This window comes from Podarcis gaigeae (assembly GCF_964106915.1).
Source record: "Podarcis gaigeae genome assembly, chromosome: 11".
In the NCBI taxonomy this organism is placed as follows: Eukaryota; Metazoa; Chordata; class Lepidosauria; order Squamata; family Lacertidae; genus Podarcis; species Podarcis gaigeae.
Window position 1 is genome coordinate 42,458,991 of NC_139687.1, and position 19,462 is coordinate 42,478,452.

The following is a 19,462-nucleotide window of genomic DNA, read 5'->3' on the forward strand; positions in this document are numbered from 1 at the left end:
TTTTTTTCTTTCCTTTTATATTGTTCAATAGAACCATTTAAGACTTAGAAAGACTGAAATTGTTTTGAATATCGTGTACTGTCAGTCCATCAATTCAAAAGCAAACCTTGTGCGGTAGGTTAAGAATCAATAACTGGCCCAAGGTCACCCAGTGAGCTTCATAACTGGGTGGGGACTGGAACCCTGGTCCCCCAGTTCTTAGTCCAGCACTTGAACCATTCCACTGCACTGGCTGTCTTGGATTACTTTATTTAAAGCAAACTGCTACTTTAAGTTCTCCACATTGTCTGTGACTTTAGTAGTGGTCTTGAATGAGAGTGATATCCATGCTGACATTTTCTCAGAAATTGTAACAGAAATCTTGGCTCCTACCAGCAGGAATTGCTGAACGCCCACTCTCCTATAATATGCCAAAGTTCCACTTGAACTTGTGGAATGGTTTCAACCAGCACCTTGCAGATTTGATTCATGGTTGAATTTTGTGTATGGGAGTCTTTGAGGTGAGCGATGCATATTCATATATACCATGAGTGGAAGTTAGTATCGTTTGTGCAGGATACAATTTCACGGCCTACAATAGAAGGGAGCTCTGTCTTTCTCATCAAATGAACCCTGCAAAGGTTTTGCTATTGAGGTAATACATCTCTGTATTTTGGAAACTATTTTCAGGCGCAAGCCAGGATAGGGATAGAGTTTCTCTTTATACAGAGCACTGAAATTAGATCTTCAGATGTTTTCAAATTTGCTGTCTTTGAGTTGGAGAACAGAAAACACCGCTTCAGTTTTTAGGTTATATATGTTCAAAAGCAAAACAATCTGAGTAGTGGGAGGCTTGATTAATTGGCTTCTTTGCATTTAGTGCAATTGAGGCAGCACTTGGCAATCAAGCATAAAAATGGAGTTTACAATCCTGATCCAGCCTGACAGACTCTTAATTGCAGCATGCATCAAAAAGTTTCTCCAGAGATAGCTCTGCAGAGTTGTTTAACCAGGTGTTTGGGTCAGTTTTGACTAGGAAGATGAATTGGAGGGTAGCTCATAACATTTTGCAAATATTTCAATTTGATAAAGGGTTTGCCTGTAACTTCAGAGGACTTGCTGCATGGGAAATGGTGCCTTCAGAAGCATGAAGGGTGGTTTTCTTCCAGCTCTTCTGGAATCACAAATGACAGGAATGGAACGCAAGTTTTTGAAACTGATGTTTTTAATAGAGGGGAACTCATATTGGTTACAGGAAGCAGCCAGTGCTGTATACCTGTTGCTTTGAGGCCCAAGTAAGAAATTTTGAATGATCACCAGTAACATTCCCATTGAGGGTGGCAATATTGTCAAAGTCAATTCTGAATAATAGAATCATAGAATTGTGGAGTTGGAAAGGACGCTGAGGATCATCCAGTCTAAATGCTTTTCCCCCCTGCCCAATTTCAGCTGCTGGATTGCATGTCCTAAAACTGAAAAGACATTGCAATGGTCATTAGTGTGATATGGAATGTTGTGATGCCCTATATATTGTAGATGGCTTTTAAGAAATAATAGGCCATTTGCCAGTGTCTGCTGAAGGCAGGAGTGCTGGGCTAGATAGATTGTGGGCTGATCCATCAGATATGGTCATTACTCAGAGCAAGCTGTTGTTTAATGCTGGCTCTTTAAAACAGAAACAGAAAAATGCTCACTTAAGTCAGCTTTCTGAAATAATGCTTTTTTGGGGGGGAATCCATACTTTGTGTCTTCTGTTAGCTTGGATTGTGGTTATAGTTCTGGGATTAGAACTACAGGCTTGCTCTAATATTCATGTAGTAGATTTCTTATGAGCAAAAGCACTCTTTAAGCTATCATGCACATGCTCAGAGGTGCTCTTTGTAGCAGAAATGTCATTTTAAAATAGATTCCACATGAGCTGTGGTTCAAATGTAAACCTTGGAAAGAGTACAAACTTCTCATATTTAGTAGTTCCATTGTTGATAAGCCACAGTACTTCCGTTTTATTTTAGCAGCTAATGGCAGTTGTGCCAAAATGAGTGCATGATGTACACTGAATTATAAACCCCTTGGGTTCTTAAAAATACCAATTAATCTTACTTTTACTGGGAAAATGTGAAAATAGCTTTATGCTTAGCAGGTTAGCACATTACTGAGAAAATTAGCATTTGCAGTCCAGCAGACCCCTGGCCACCAGCTGAACACAGCTTCTGGATGTGGTTGACAGAGGAATCTTAAGGGGAATCCCACTGATGGGCATTTGTAGGAGCTCCATACTGCTGAAGCAAAATGTTCTGAAATGCTGTGACCAAATACTTAAACTGTGCTTAAACAGTCCATGTTGCATATAAACAGTCCCGTTAATGCAATCTGTAAGTTTTGTAAGAATTCTGTCTTCTGGATCCAGTTACCTATATTCTTCCTTTTCTCATTGAGGGTGAGGTGGGGAACTCTGTTAGAAAGCTATTTATTGAAAGAAAACAAACTCTGTTGGCCATGTTTGCATAGGACATTAAACCAGACTTTCTGCTTTGTTATGATTTATTGAGAACAAGGAGCATGCAAGTACAATTGTTCCCACTTCACTCCTCCCTTAACGTGAGGAGCAGAAACAAACCAGGATGCATGGGCTTCATGTTACCTCCTAACCAGGGATTGTATTTTGTTGTTCCCTAACAAGCTACAATCAGCAACACAAGAACAAACCATTGCTCCACGTTGGCTAGCAATCTTGACTTGCTAGGGAGAAACAAACCATGATCCTGGTTCAGATGTAACTTCCTGGGATTTTTGATTGTTTGCTTGTTTTGCTCAAGGGAAGATCATTGCTTGATGTCAGTAAACTATGATAAGCCAGAAAGGCTGACTTCTCATTTATGTTTGATACGACCATTGTGTTCTAACCTTTGCTTCATTGTAGTCTCTGTGTCCTTGGAAAAGTTATTTCTGCATTAAGACACAGAGGAGGATGGGAAGTCTATTTTCCACCCCAGAAAAGAATTGGCAATGTTTTCTCTTGTATCATGTATTGCTCTGATAAAAGTCACTACATCTGGAGATAGTGGGTTTGTTTTCTCTTAATGGATCTTAGAATACAGTTATAGAGAAACACTCTCTTTTTTTGTACACAAACAGCAATTGCAAATCTTGAACTCGCTGTGATACTCTGGTTATTTACAAATGTAAGTCAATACACAGAACATGAATTGAGAGTGGTTGCTATAGCTCTTCTCAGGAATCTGCACTTGTACTTTGAGCATAAGATGGCCTGTCCTAATGATTTAAGAAGAGAATATGCTGTGCACTTTGTTCTTTTTAAGAATGCATAACTATTTAAATCATGTTGTGACTCTGAAAACCTGAAGAATAAGAAACACGCATCTTTCATGTTTGGCTTCCAGTAAGTTGCAGAGTAAGTTGCAGAGATAGTCTGTCCAGTAAATTGCAGAGATAATCTGTCTCAACATAAGGACAACAATAATCCCAAGAGGCATAGTAAGCAGTGAACGAAACAATAGTTGTGTTGGTTAAGTTTCAGGAAGGATTACATTTTGGCCTGTATGTTATGGCAACTAGATCTGGTGGGGCCACTAAGAGGTCACAGGGTTGTGGCCAAGTTCTGGTCCCGTCCCCCCCCTGCAAAGATGCTATAGTAGACATTTAAGCAGAGCTATTTTACAAACAGTCAACACCTTACTAAACTGGAAATAAATGTTTTATTTTGGTTCAGAAGGGGTCCCTGCTGCCACAATTACGTCTCTGCTGGGATTAAAAAAACCAAGGTTCTTTTTCGCCTGTTCTGGTTGTTTTCCTATCCTACTCCTTTGTAAAGAAATAGTGGACACTTAAACATTGCAATTCTGTGACTACTTAGTACTAAGGGTCTGTCTTCAGAAGGAGTCCTTGCTTTCACAATTTGTAGTGTGTATTCATGCCACAATAACTGTACATTACTCAGAGGGTAAGGCCCTCTGAATTCCATGGGGATTCAGTCCCCCCTGGTAAGTATATACAGGATTGCAGCCCTAATGAGTTAATCTTAAAGGTACCACAGGACTGGTAATAAGGGACTCCAGGCTATGGAATAATATCCAGGAATATTAAGTGGACTAGGAACTGGTACTAGCAGTGAGGGTTATCAATTGAACATTCAGGATAAAAGGAAGTACTTATTCACACAGTAAATGGACTTTGCTATTATTAGGATGTAGAAATGGTTGCCAATTTAGATTGCTTTAAAAGTGGATTAGACAAGATCATGATGAGATGGCCCTCATTAGCTGCTTATCATCAGTATCAGAGGCAGCATGCTTCTGAATACCAGTTTCTGGGGATCATGAGTTGGAGATTACTGGATAGCTCAGTTGGTTAGAGTGTGGTGCTGATAACTCCCAAGGTTGCAGGTTCAATCCCCATAGGGGACAGCTGCATATTGCTGCAGGAAGTTGGACTAGGGTCCCTTCCAATTCTATGATTCTATTAAAAACTGTTTTTCACATGCCCTACCTATGGACTTTTCATATACATCTGTTTGGCTACCGTGACATGGAATGTTCATTTGTGGCAAACGTAGATATATAGCAGCATAATATGCCAGGTGGTCACTTGCTCACCTGCCCCATCTCACTATTCTGGAAACAGCTTGGAAGATCCACCAAAAATGTTTCCAGTGTTGTTCCATCTGTTCCAGCCCTCTCACTTTCATGCCCTTTCTCCCTGCCCTGGATTCAACCTCTGCTCTCTTCTAATTGTGTGAAATGTGAGTTTGTAGTAACAGGCTGAAATGCTTAACATAATTGGGTCACATTATTACTATGTGGAACGTAAAGCTGTCAAACTCAGGTTATTTAAACAGAAAGCACGTGACATTTATGAAATGTCTGCAGAGCTTCTTCAGGGGATACAGAGCTTTACAGTAAAAACGGACATACTCCAGAACTACAAAATCCAGTGTGCAGACTATGTCAAGGTATTAAAATCCTAACTTCCCACTGTCTTGATGGTGCTTTTCAGATGGATCCCATTAGATGCTTTTCAACATGTATATGTGCATGGGAAGAATCCATGCTAGATTATTTCCTGCTTAGTGGCCCCACAAATAGGTTTTGGTGCAAGTCATCCTTGTGTTAGAGGCTCTTTCACAGCCCTAAATAGCTTATTCTAAAAAGAAGTGTCAACATTGGACTTAATGAGCCAGAGTGAGAAGTAAAAATAAAATATGCACTCTTGGTTTGTATTATCTGACTTGTTGAAATAAACCCTTCCAAGAGAAAAATATGTGAAGCCAGTTGTCATGAAACAATAATATACATCCTGACAGCTCTGGAGGCCTGATGTATGGCTGCTACTGGGATGATTTAAGTCTTTTAAGAATGTGATGAAGGAGAGGGGAGAGAGACAATAAAGTAAGGGCTTGATGTTTCCACCAGTGGGGTACTTTCACTTTGGGGAATGCTTATTTATCCAGTGGTGGGGTTGGGGACTGGTGGGTGGGAAAGGTGGCAGGGTGGAGACCAAGGGAGTTTACGCTCACCAGCACTGGAGTGGAGTCTGGAACGAACGTTCAGGCTCTTGGCTGGCAGGGGAGACGGAATGTTCCGAGTCAGAGCTGCTTTTGGAAGAAGGGGGTTAGCTGCCTGCAAAGGAATGTTTAGCAGGCCTTTCTATTGTCTGTTTCTCCATCCCTCTGCCTCTCTCTGTTTAATGTATTAAAATTGTGGGGCAGGAGGAGGGAAAAGAGAAAACAAATGTGTGTGCAGCTGACAGGTTAATAAGTGGCAGATACTATTTCCAGCTGGGATCTGGATGGCGTAGTGGGTAACTTTTGCTGAAGCTGCACCGAGGGATATCGTTTTGGTCATAGTAGTCTGTGTGTCGGGACGAGCGTGATGTGTTTGTGATATGAATAAACTGAAGCACAAACACGGGAGCCCCTATAATGTAGTCAACACATGGATATTTATAAAGCAGAATGCTGTTTCTCAGTCGTGGCGAACTTGTATCCAAGAACAGAAAACTAATCAAGATAGTCCCCAATTTTAGGGTTAGCTCTGTCGTGAATTTTCCTAGGCAAGTTGTTTGCCCTCTGCCAATCCCACCCCACCCCTCCACCAGTATTGCAAGGATAGTAAGACCAAGCCTTACCACTGAGGTGGGGAACCTCCAGACCACAGGTCCAGTTTGGCCAGCCAGGGGTCCCAGTTTCTCCCATCAGGCTATTGCTAGGAAACCACACCCACCTGCTCCACACCTCTGGTCATATGTGGCATCATGTGTAGCGCAGGTACTAACGTGGCTTCAGAGGAAAAATTGGAAGTTTTAAATTGATATTTCCATGTTACAGGAACCATACTTTGGAGCTCCCACGTGGGCACATTCACTGAACTATTTTCTGTGCCTGCTAAAAACATTTACACCCAGCCTTTCTAAAAGCCTACTCAGATGTGTAAAATATTTCCATGTGTTTTTAATCTGCCATTAATTTTAATTATTTCTTCAATGCTTTATCAGTGTTTCTCAAACTTGGGTTCCCAGGTGTTGTTGGACTACAACTCCTATCATCCCTAGCTAGCAGCACCTAGTGGTCAGGGATGATGAGTCCAACAACACCTGGGGACCCAAGTTTGAGAAATGACCGCTTTAAATAGTTGTTTTTACTGATAACCTGATTGTTTCATTCTTTTTGGAAATTGACTTGAGGTGTTTTGTTTTAAACAGTCAAATAGTATATACATTTTAGGGGGAGGAAGTAAGAGTGAGTTTCCGACTATTCCTTTGCTGGAGAGTGGCACAATCCCACTGCCCACCAGTTTATCCTAATGGGCATTGAGAGCATGTCTTGCTCTAGGATCAGGAAAGGGCTTGCATTGAAACCCCTTTTTAAATGGTTCCTCAGTTGATGCAACCGGCAGAGAAATCATTAAACCACCATCCATTACCCTCAACAATTTTCAAGTGGTCTGTTGGGGGCGGGGGGGGGGGGAGTTTGGGAATCACTGGTGGAGACATACTGAGCTTCATGTACTAGTGCCCTAACTCAGTATAAAGGAGCTTCCTGTGTGAGCTTTGCTGAAGCTTTATTTTGCAAATCAAAGGTGAACTTTGTTATACAATTGCAGTGTGTCAAAATCTTAATGATGTATGTATAAATTGTAATAAGTATGTGGGCATTCTCTTGTTTTTCAGACTGTCGTTTTACTCTGGACATTCTTCGTTTTCCATGTATTGCTTGCTCTTCCTAGCAGTAAGTATACTTTTTAGCAGCCAGTTATGATGGATTGGTTTTTTTGTTTTGCTTAAAAAATCTGTTTATGTTGCATAGCATGAAGCTAAAACATTTGCTGCATCAGCATTTCATTTGGGCTGTTTGTGCAGAGGGAGCATTAAAATGAAAAAGACTGGGGTGGGGTGGATGTTTGCTCTGAGATCTTTTCATTTGACCACTGCATGTTAGGTAGGCTTATCCCTAAATTGTCCAGGGAATCTTTGTGTGAAGGCCAGTTCAAGCTTTTTTTTTGCTACCCAAGGTGGAAGTCTCGGAAAGTGCATCCCAGGACCACCTGTGACATTACAGAGGGTACCAGGACGCTTTCAGTTAGTGTCAGCTATCAGCCACACCAGCAGTGATTCAAGACCCGGGACTAATGCACAGCTTCTGATATGGAAGGCACCTTTGAAGTGTGACACCCTAGGCAGCTGTCTACTCTGCCTGTCTGGCTGAGCCTATCCTGAAAAGTGAGCAGCTCATAAAATGCAGCAGCCACCATTTACCTGAAGCTTAGGCACTTCAATAAGCAGCATGGCCAGGCTCGCTTTGCAGGGGGAGAGTCTCTTTTTCCCTTTCTACCTCTGGCAAACTAAGCTTGTCAGAAGCAGTAAGGACTCCTTCTAACTGATAGTCCTAGGCATTCTTTTTGTAACTTCATGCTTTGCTCTGGGTGATTTGGGTAGGCTTAGCATGAGGCAGGAGTGTGATGCAGATGATGGTCTATCCAGCGCAACCAGTCTCTACTTTAAGCAAACAAAGCAAGGAAGGAAGCAGGGGATGGGAATCCGCCCATCAAATGTTTTACAGGCTTCAGCAACATAAATACTAATTTATGAATGCCATCCAATCTTGATAAGCTACATTCTAGCTGTTTGTTGCTCTTTGCTTTTGGCCAGGAGAGAAGTAACTACCAAAGCAGATGGGACAATCTAGTCAAAATGGAGACTTTAGCTTTATGTCTGTGTATTTAAGCAAACAAAACGAATACAAAAAATGTCCACACTTTTTCTGTGGGGTGTGTAGGAATGAATATTGCAAGTTATTCCCAGCATGGCTCTGTGGACATGTAGACATCAGAACGTGAAAAACTAAAACTGTTAAAAGCAATGCTTTAAAATTTTGCGTAGAAATGTTTCTTGCTGTAGGATTGTTCTCAGGAGGAAAATATTTGTGTGTTTTTTTAAGAGCACTTAATTTGCAGCGTTTGTTTTATTATTTCTCTGAAGCATTTCAAAGCTGCTTCAACTCCTAACAGAATGAGAAGCCTGATCATCTAGCCTGTAGTGACATTAATAAAAATACCTCCTTTTTTTTTGGTTGGGAGCCATAGTTAAGCATTGACTGATTCTTTCCTGAAATCAGACCTCTTATTTTTGTTGTTGTTCTTGGAGCCTATAAATTGTAGGCTTCCAAGTCAACCTTCTTTACAGTATATGGAATAAAATTATCCAGTCATGGACAGTGGCAGTACTACTGACAGTGGTGTCTTAAAAGGCTCTGCTGGCTCTGACCGATTTGAGCCGTGCTATAGAACTGTCCTGTGTCCAGCTGCTCTGCCTGGCAGCTGCAGGGAAATTTTCTGGCACTGCTACTGAAAAATCCATCAGCTGGAGATGTTTGGTACTGAAACCAGAGCCTTATGCGTGCAACGCATGTGCTCCAACACTGACATTTCAATGCAAAGAACATTGATGCTTCAAATGCTTATATCTATCCAAGGGTGTATTAATTATTATTCAGTCTTAGTAAGTTGAGGAGTCAGCCCAAAATCAGAGGGATGAGTGACTCTCATCAATTTTGCATGGCAAAGTGAACAGGTTTCACACTTTTAGGAGACTTTGGTGTGCTGAGCTAGTCTTGCGAATGCCTCCATGCATGCCCAGATCACAACTAGCCACATAAAACATTCTACAGAAAAATAGGTTGAATTGAGATGTACTAAGCTGTGTGTGGTATGTGCTGGACAATTTTGAAGACTGGTTTAGTTGTTCAGCATAACAGAGAAGTCTATCTTAGCACATTGGCGGGGGAAATGCTACCTTTACAAGCAGACCAGTCTAATTCTTGACATCTTTATCATGTATTCTAGTGATGGTGTAGTAAATGGGTCTCTCCTACCCCACGAGTATTAACCAGGATGAGCTAAAGAGAGCCTTGAGAATTTATATGGAACTTCTCCCTGTTTGGAATGCTCTCAATCCTTAATGAGTTAGTGCCTATGTCTTGTGCAATAAGAAAGGGCTTACCCCAAGGCTGGTTCTGCCTATTATTGTAATTTGCTGCTTACAAGATACAGATGTGATCATCTTTCCCTCTACGTAGACATTTCACGGCTCCTAACTTTTCCATGCGGCAACACAGAGTTCTACCAGTGGCCCCATGTCAAGTCGTATGCATCTGATAACCTCCCCCCAAAAAAACGTACTTTGTGAGCAGCTTCAACTTGCCATTTGCATGCTTGACTCCAGCTGCAGTTGTGTGCTGCTCGTGACTCCCCAGTTCCTAACATGTGGCATTACTCACAGCCTGGGTTAATCATAACCAGACGCCTGAAATTTCAGCCTCCTGAGGGCTGGAGGAATCTGACTTATGTTAGTGTGACTGACCGAACACACACACACACACACACACACACACACACACACACACGAGAAAACAAAACCCAACCGAAAAGGCTATGACAGTACAGCCACCACATTGGCAGCTAGATTACAGCTCTGCCAGGATGACTGGAGGAACCAATAGAGTTTCCCCAGACTCTCCTCAGCCCATTGCCATTCACTTCAAACTATACCCCTTAACTTCTTCCAGATTGCAATACGTTGCAGCTTCTTTTCTGTGGGATTGTCTGCTCTGGCCTTCAGGTAAATCCCACAGTTTGTCAGTTACTTAAATCAGCTTGCTGAACCACAAGCCCAGGATTGTAACGGCCACAGTCTGTGTCAGAGTGTTAATTCCTTTTGCCCCTCCTTTTCCAGTAACACTGATGCTGCTGTAACAGGCAATTTAGATTTGAATTGTGGTCTTAGAAAAGCATTTAAGACCTTTTTTTTTTTACACCTGGAGGTGGTCATTAGGGTGATAGGTTTTGACAGCAACAGTGGGGACACACCCACACATCTCCCTTGCATGTTTGCTTACTTACCGTACTTCTACTCATTAGAAATATCTGGAGATGTGTCAGTTGAGCTGAAGAAGTTTCATTTTCTGTAGTGTCCCCTTTTCAAGGGAGGTGACATGCTAGGATAAATGTGCTCACAACTAGGAGTAATCTCTGTCTGGAGAGGCTGAGCTGTTTAATCCTCTGCTCTTGAGTCCCTTCCACTGCTGGCTGATATATTCAGAGTTATTTATGTGTGACCAAGCAACGCCACAGCTTGCTTAGCTGATGTACTTGTGTGTTTCTGTTAATTTGTACGTTTTCTAAAATGCTTTGGATGTTCACACTAGGAAAAAGATAAGAGTGGAGTCCTCCCTCCCTTAATTAATCAGTTAATTCAGTTGAGACTTGTAACCTTAATAATATATTGTGTGTGCAAATATCCATGGTTAGCAATATCCATAGCTCCAGTATTGTGGTTTCAGCAGTGAGTGTACCCATCTGTCAGTTTTCACATACACACATGTCACTCACTACTAACATTACTGCTTTGCAGGGGGTTGGACTAGATGGCTCTTGGGGTCCCTTCCAACTCTACAATTCTTTGATTCTATGATTCTAACAAAATTTGCTTGCTTTCTACATGAAAGTGACATTTTTGTAGCAACGTAGTCGTTTGCAAAGTAAGCCTTGGGAAGCGGGCCGTGGGGGGGGGGGAGAGAGGAGGGACAGAGGGAACTCAGAACAGCCCTCTCCTTTTCAACTCCCATAGGGTTTGGACTTGAGTCATTTTGAAAGAGTAAGCTCTTGCACAGCTCTCAGCCAGGTCAATCTGTTTGGCAGACTGGTGAGGAGCTAAGTGGCAAAGTGAGGGAACCAGCAAAGACGCTTATGGGCTGGTTTTTATTTTGGCTATTGAATGTTCGCAGATATTCTTTTATCAGTTATCTGGAAAAAAATTATAAAATCTCACGCTAGCATGCCTTGAGAATACTGAAGGCTGACAACTAATGAGTGAAGGTTGCTTTAACAGAGTGAGCTAATGATAGTCCATTTCCCTCCCCTTTGCTTCCTTACAGGGCACAACTGGCTGACAGCAAGGGGTTGCATCTATTTAGAGAGAACTGAATGAAGGGAATGATTCATGTTTATTCCCTTGTGGACAGTTGAGAGAATGTAGTCTATTCTTTGACTGGTATAATGGGGGCAACAACTGAAGAATAAAATGCAAAATTGACCAAAAAAAAAGATTTTTTTAAAAAATCTAATTTCTGAAGAAACGCTTTTAAAGGGCAAACATTAGCAAGATTTTAAGGTAAATAAAGTTGGTTTTATGATGTGGATTTTGATCCCTTCCCCGTTCTTGTTTGGAATCTAACTTCTGGTTAGCTGGGCAGCTGCCCTGAATTTTACTGGCTCAGGAGTGGAAAGATTTACTTGACGTGGAAATTGGACTTGTCCTTTGCCTATGAAAATGCAGCTGTTGTTGTGTTTTTTAGCATTTGCGTTTATTGAAAATGGCCTATCCCTCCCCCAACCCAGCCAAAGCGCGGAAAAATAAAAATCCTATATAGAGGTGATTCATGACTTGCTGTTCTTGTAGGGGTATCCCAGGAGACAGGGCTACATGGTCTTGTATAGTTCATGAAGAAGGTAGCAGTCAGCAAATAAACTGTACCTGGAATACGAGACTCATGTTGGACCAAATACGTTCATAGGCAGTTGTTTGCTGGGTTTTGGAGCAGATATTTACATGGGGCTTAACCGTAATCTGTGCCGTTTGCATTGTGTTGACACGATCCCTTTGCTACAGAATTGCTTACAGACTTAAATTACAGTATGTTTAAGTCTCCTTTAAACTGGTTGCCTAGCAATTTAAATAAATACTCCTATTACACACCCAATGGATACTATATGGCAGCATGTTATCAGGAAGGTTGGTAGATAACCCTGTTTTATCATTGAGATTGTTTATATATATGTCTTAAGATAAGCAAAACAACATTGCTCTGAGCTGCCATGAACCCTTAACTTACAAATAAAGCAATAAGAGAAAGGGGAGGGGATGCAAATCTCCCAGCTGCCCATGGAAGCCAGTAAGACAGAGCAAATGTGTTGCTGTCCCATGTCTTGCCAGGGTCTTGAAGATTTGGGCCATACATGCACCTTTTAGTTCAAAGGTTGCTATGCCATATTTTGTAGCTAGTCTTAACATACATACTGATGAAGTAATTTGCAGTATGTTAGCAGCCTGGGTGGGGGAACTGGGGAGAAGAAAAAAAGAACCCATTACCATACTTATCCACCCAAACCTCCCTCCTTTGCCTGACTGGCAGCAATTCTTGCTCTCCATAAGCTGCACACCAGGTCTGATCTTTTTTCAGACAGATACATCTGTTCTCTGTTGCTAACGGGACTCTGTAAACAGATCCTTGAAGTTAATTTGGGAGTTAACATGGAGGATACATGTTAGGAAAAGGTTGTCACTTTTATGTCCTACTTGCTGAATACACAGAAGCATCTGGCTGGCTGATGCTGGCAAGAGAATGTTGAACCAGGTAGGTCTTCAGTCTGACCCAGCGAAACATTTGTGGTTGGGGGTTGATCCATCATTTGGGCCTAGTGAGCAGTACTAATGCTTTCAACAATGCATGTTTTCTCTAAACTGAGGTCCTCTCCTGTCAACCACGTACACAAGACATGAGCTGAAATCTTTGGGGAGCATAAAACCAGCCAAAGTCTTTGGGATTATATGCCCTGATAAAGACTCCCTTTCCACTGTATTACTTTATTTATTTCATAAAATTTACATACTACTTGATTGTAAAAAACAACAACAACCTCAAAGCAGTTGGCAAATTGGAAGCAAGACAGGCCTACATTGTGCCTCCAGTCAATGAAGTTTAATTTCCGTGAAGTTAAAAAAAACGGATGAACGGGGATGAACTTCACGGCATGTAATGCTCTGAAGGAAAATGTAATGAAAATGATATATAGGTGGTACATGACCCCAGTTAAACTTGCCAAAATATGCCATGTGCCAGACAATAAATGTTGGAAATGTAAGGAAAATGAAGGAACATTCTTTCACCTCTGGTGGACTTGTCCCAGGGTGAAGGCCTTCTGGGAAATGATATATAATGAGCTGAAAAAGGTATTTAAGTATACCTTCCTTAAGAAACCAGAGGCCTTCCTCTTGGGCATTGTCGGCCAGATGGTGCCAAAGAAGGATCGAACATTCTTTTTGTACGCAACAGCAGCAGCAAGGATACTTATTGCTAAGAAGTGGAAAACTCAAGATCTACCCACGCTGGAAGAATGGCAGATGCAGCTGATGGACTATATGCAACTGGCAGAGATGACTGGCAGAATTCGAGACCTGGGAGAAGAGAGGGTTGAAGAAGATTGGAGGAAATTTAAGACTTATTTACAAAAATATTGTGATTTGGTGGAAAGTTAAGTAGGATGTTTGATCATAAATAATTGGCCACCACAAAATCGGATTGGAATGGGATGTAAAGCGAGACTAAGAGAAACAAATTTTCAGAGGACTATATTTAAATAAGCGGTTATAAAATTTGCAAACTAGATGATAAATTGCATGGAAAAAATTTATGATGATGAAAATGGCAGTGGGAGATGTGAGGAAGTCCAAAGAAGTTATGAAACTCTGTTGAGATAAAAGTAAGGTTGTTTATTGTCTTTGTACTCCATTCTGTAAAAAACCCTAATAAAAATTTTATTAAAAAAAAAATGAAGTTTAATTTCCCAGTACAGTGGTACCTCAGGTTAAGTACTTAATTCGTTCCGGAGGTCCGTTCTCCACCTGAAACTGTTCTTAACCTGAAGCACCACTTTAGCTAATGGGGCCTCCAGCTGCTGCCGTGCCGCCGGAGCACGATTTCTGCTCTCATCCTGAAGCAAAGTTCTTGACCCAAGGTAATATGTCTGGGCTAGCAGAGTCTGTAACCTGAAGCGTATGCAACCCGAGGTACCACTGTATCTGTTAAATGGGATGCTGGGTCTTTGTGCTCTTTCTTTGTTACTCCTCCACCAAATAGTTGCTCTAGACTCATGCAGGTGTAATTTCATGGGATTGCTAGGAGAAATCCCCTGGGATTTCCATTTGTGGCTTTCTGAGTTCCTTAGAGGAAGAGGAAGACTGTACTTGGAGCATACAATAAAGAGCAACCAGATTGCTGTATCAGAAGCAGCAATCTGTGAGTTGTTTAGGGTTGCCATACATCCAGAATTTCCTGGAAGACTGCAGTCGGAAGCAGTGTCCAGGCATAAATCGGCAAAATGCCCAGGAAAATCCAGATGTATGGCAACCCATCTGGGCAGTTTCTTTTTTAAAACAAAAGCTCAACAAGCTTTGTGTCCGGATTTTCACTTTTTGAAATATGGCAGGCAACCCTAAATTATTCAAATTTACATACATGGTGAATTTTAATAATTTTGTTTTTCCTGCACATGGGAGGGGGGGGGGAAATAAGCTCTATGGGGCACCAGTGCCTCATCTCCTGTTGTGTAATGATTCCTACTGGAATATTAGTAAATTAAAAAACTTAGCATTTTTGAACCATGTAGATAAAGTTGTGTGAAGGAGCCCAGTTTGCTCCCCCAACATGCATGGCATGTAAATCAGTGTTCTTAGAAAGAAGAAGCAGGACTGAGTAGAGAAATCTCTTCTCTTCTGAGAGCTAAAAAGGAAGTATATAAGGTTACACTGTGTGGCTTCTTTCCTTTTTTCACATGCTGCCCCCAAACTCAATATAAGTGGGACATGCAACAAAATGCCACAAGCTGCATCGAAAGTGTGCTTTCCCCTCAAGGTTCCCAGTATATTGAAGAGGAACAGAGGTGAAGCATTTGCTGAAATGAGCTGTTAGTGGATTTGATCTGCACAAGAGGCAAATGACATTTTTGATATAGGATGTGGCAATCTTTAATTTAATCCACGCATTCGTTGCAATTTTACACCGTTATCTATGGTTTTGTGCTTGTAACATGTGCCAAAATATTAACATGATGTTGGCAATCCAGGCACCCATTGTGTCCCTAGTTAGTGCAGAAAGAAGCCATCTTATTTGCTAATGGGGATTCCTCCCAAACCCAGAAGCAGCTCTGGTGTAATTCTGTCAATCTTTAGCTGCCCCTTCAATTTAGATGTTCGAAGACTCGTTTGCTATTAACCTGAAGGCATGGGAGTTGCCAAAGAGATAGATGGCCACATCTTTCTAGGCTGTCTAGATTTCTTTTTCCTTGAATGAAAGAATATATTTTCCCCATCCTGCTCAAAAGTAAGATGTAACAGTAGCTTGTGGGGCATTTTAAACAAAACTGAAAACCACCTCCCCAAGCACAACTTCTCTGAGTAAAATTGAGGCCCAAGCAGCTGCTTTTAAGTGTTCCTTTAAAAGAGAGAGATGCAATCATGGCTCTGCCGTGTCATGTCTCTTTTGGCCCTAAGTGAAACAGAGATCTGTATCTATTTCTGTACTGTAATCTTTGTCTAATGGTAATAACCATTACTTATTAGAGCCTATAAACCATGTTTTAGTCTTATTTGAAGTGCTTGAGGAGGCAACTCTGAATAATGATCATTTACTACTTCCACATGCATAAAATATATCACAGTGGTTACGTTCTGTCTAATTGCTGGTTCAAAGCCAATCACTGAGCAACACAAGACCTAGTTTTTGCACTGATTTATAAAGAGTACATAAATATTCTAGGTCTTCGTTTTCTGCATGATGACTTTTTAAAACAGAGCAGTACTTGTGTAGGAAAACCATGTACAAATTGTGCATGTAACTGCACATGTAACATTTTTGCTATCCTTTTCTTTGTGTGAGCACCAGGCGAAAACATTTTTCTATAGCCAGGCCTTTGGCTGATTGAATATTCTATGGCAGGGGTCAGCAAACTTTTTCAGCAGGGGGCCGGTCCACTGTCCCTCAGACCTTGTGGGGGTCGGACAATTTTTTGTTGTTGGGGGGGGGGGGATGAACAAATTCCTATGCCCCACAAATAACCCAGAGATGCATTTTAAATAAAAGCACATATTCTACTCATAGAAGACAGGAGTGCCTGGCGTGCTCTGGTCCATGGGGTCACGAAGAGTCAGACACGACTAAACGACTAAACAACAACAAATTCTACTCATATGAAAACACGCTGATTCCCGTACTGTCCGCGGGCCAGATTCAGAAAGCGATTGGGCCGAATCTGGCCCCTGGGCCTTAGTTTGCCTACCCATGTTCTATGGCCTTTTAAACGTGTTTGTGGGGAAGGGGGTTATTGGTTTGTGTTTGTGTTTTATTATTATATTTTATGTTCTCATCTTGTATTTTTATGTTGTGATCTGCTTTGTGATCTTCAGATAAAGGGTAGTATACAACTTAATAATAGTAATTGTTATTATAATTTGTTTTCATGTGTGACTGATGGACAGTGTACGGAAAGCTTTTACATTTCCTTGTTTGCACTTTCCCTAGCATAAAATAGCTTATGATGCTGTCCCATGGTGCCTTAGGAGTATGCCTTGTTTCAACTTGAAGGCCATAGTTTCCTAGTCACAGGAAGTAGAAGTTCTACTTGATTCTGCATCAGTCAGACATCCCCTGGAGTACTGTATCCAGTTCTGGGCCCTGCACTTTAAATATGGGATATTTCAATTAGGAATAGGTTCAGGAAATGCAACAAAGATATTCAGGGGTGTGGAAATGTTTAAGGAACTGGGCATGTTTTGTCTTGAGAAGGCTATGGAGTGGGGCTGTAGAAGACCCAAAGGGTTATCACATAGAATAGGTGCCCCCGATGGCAGGACTTGATCTAATAGGCTTAAGCCAGGCATGGCCAAACTTGGACCTCCAGCTGTTTTGGGACTACAATTTCCATCATCTCTGACCACTGGTTCTGTTAGCTAGGGATGATGGGAGTTGTAGTCCTAAAACAGCTGGAGGGCCAAGTTTGGCCATGCCTGGGCTTAAGCTACAGGAGCCGTTCAGTAGTGGAACCAGTTGCCTAGAGGGCTGTTGGGCTGCCCCTCACTCAAGGTCTTCAAGCAGAGGCTGGATAACTGTTGTAGTTCTGGATGTCCTGTGTCAATATAGGATGAACCTATTTTCTTCTGGAATTAGAAGTCTTGGTGCTGGAGGTGGAGAGCTGACCTGTTGCATTATTGTAACTGAAAGCAATTTTGGTGTGCTATATCCAGCTCTCTCCCAAAGAACTATGTGGTCTGACAGACACAGCCTCTTCATCTTTGCAGAAAATGCTCTTAAAACTACAGTTTTCTTGCTGTTAATAATTACAAATAAGAAACATAAGGCCACTTTTAATACCGCTTGCAGTCATTTTTGCGGTTTAAGGGAAAAGCACCCCACATGCATTTATTTCTACTCAGAGCTGAGGGAATGAAAGCCGAATGTTTTCCTTTTCAGGCAAGTTGGGAACCTTTTTCAAACACAGAGCTGTATTCCCTCATGGGAAGCTTTCTGTGGGCCAGAGGCAAAAGTGGGTGGAGCAGTGGTTATTTATTCACTACATTTATATCTCACCTTTCCTAAATCTGTCTACTCCGAGTAAAAGTCAGTTGAATACCTGTCATTGCAGCTATCTTTGATTTTAAAGAGAGAAGAGTGGGCAGCAGTTGCATATGCTCTCTTGGATGGGTGGATCTTGGCCTAAATATTTTAAACTCTTAAAAAACACGCTTATAAATACCTTTGCAACCCTGCTAGCAGCAGCTTTTCTCTTTTGGGAAAGACAAAACAGCTAACATTTTTGGTTCCTCCTTCTTTGGCCAATTGGCAGTGGCAAGCTTTTATTTTACTCAATTGCCCACATTATAATTTGAATTGCTCTATCTGCACAGCTTCCTAATAAAAGCATTTAGCAATTATGTTAATATTTTATTAGCTGCCCCAAGAGTTACTGTTACATGTAAGCATATAAATTGTAAAATAAACTAAATAAATATGTCATGTAAATGTAGGATGTTTTATATTAGAGCAAGAGAACAGTGTGTGAAAGATTCACTCACCTGCCCTATAGATCCCATCATCCTTGACCACTGTTATGCTGGCTGGGGCTGATGGGAATTGTAGTCCCAACAGCCTTTGGTGGGCCATAGGTTTCTACCCTTCTCCTAAAATGAGGTGAAGTATATGTAACTGACAATGAATACTCATCTTACTCTTCAAAGCAATAGCATGAAGCTCTTACATGCAGCTCTGCACTAAGTGTGTTTCTGGACCTAATTCATGAAGTGGCTTTGCATTATCTTTATCATTCTGCCTGGAGTGCCCCATGAGTTCTTTAGCACACTACAGTCTATATGCAGTGCTACAGCAGCTGCAGTTGGGTATACAGGCTGACAGTGACTGTGTACACACAATGCCTATTCATTTCAACACTATTTATACTTAAGTAAAATTACCTGCCATGGTTGTCATTGCAAAAGATGTGCTTATGAAATAACAACAACAACAACAACAACAACAACAACAACAACAACAACAACAAATAATAATAATAATAATAATAATAATAATAATAATAATAATAATAATAATAATAATTTATACCCTGCCCACTCTTGGCTGTTTCCAACAAAATATTAAAATACAATAGTCCTTCAGATATGAAAAGCTTCCCTAAAATATATGACCTCTTCAAGTTAAAAAATATATAAAGGATTAATGGTTCTCCAGAATCGTGGCTGTGAACAGCAGGCATGGTCTGACGCACTGTCTCCAGTAGTTCTGCTTTTGGTTTGTTTGTAACCCCTATGGTGCTATAGAGAAGGGCCTAAAACCACATTGGATTAATTCTTAAGAAAAGCTTGAAAGCTAAAACATTATCTTGTACACCCCTTAATCTGGGCCCAATCCCCTACATACATTCATTTTCTCCCCAAAGTTCTGCCTTTCACTCAATCCCTATCAGAAAAGAGTTCTGAAAAATCTAAACAAGCTATAAATGTTAAGTTCACACTGAGATCCAGTTTTATAAGCACAGATGATAAATTCCCCCCTTCCCTACCTTCATGTAAGAGACTCATGAGAACATATCTCATCAGTGTTTGTTCAAAATATTTGTATACCACC

General features: G+C 41.2%; 1 protein-coding gene across 2 annotated transcripts in view; it reads left to right on the plus strand.

Annotated features, from left to right (window-relative positions):
- The window catches only part of PLPP1 (phospholipid phosphatase 1), an 89,990-nt gene that overhangs the window by 60,943 nt on the left and 9,585 nt on the right, over nucleotides 1–19,462 (plus strand). For both annotated transcript variants that reach the window (XM_083703679.1, XM_083703680.1), the window contains exon 4: nucleotides 7,165–7,222. In XM_083703679.1, coding sequence (XP_083559805.1) covers nucleotides 7,165–7,222 — 58 coding nt within the window. The remainder of the gene's footprint in view (nucleotides 1–7,164; nucleotides 7,223–19,462) is intronic.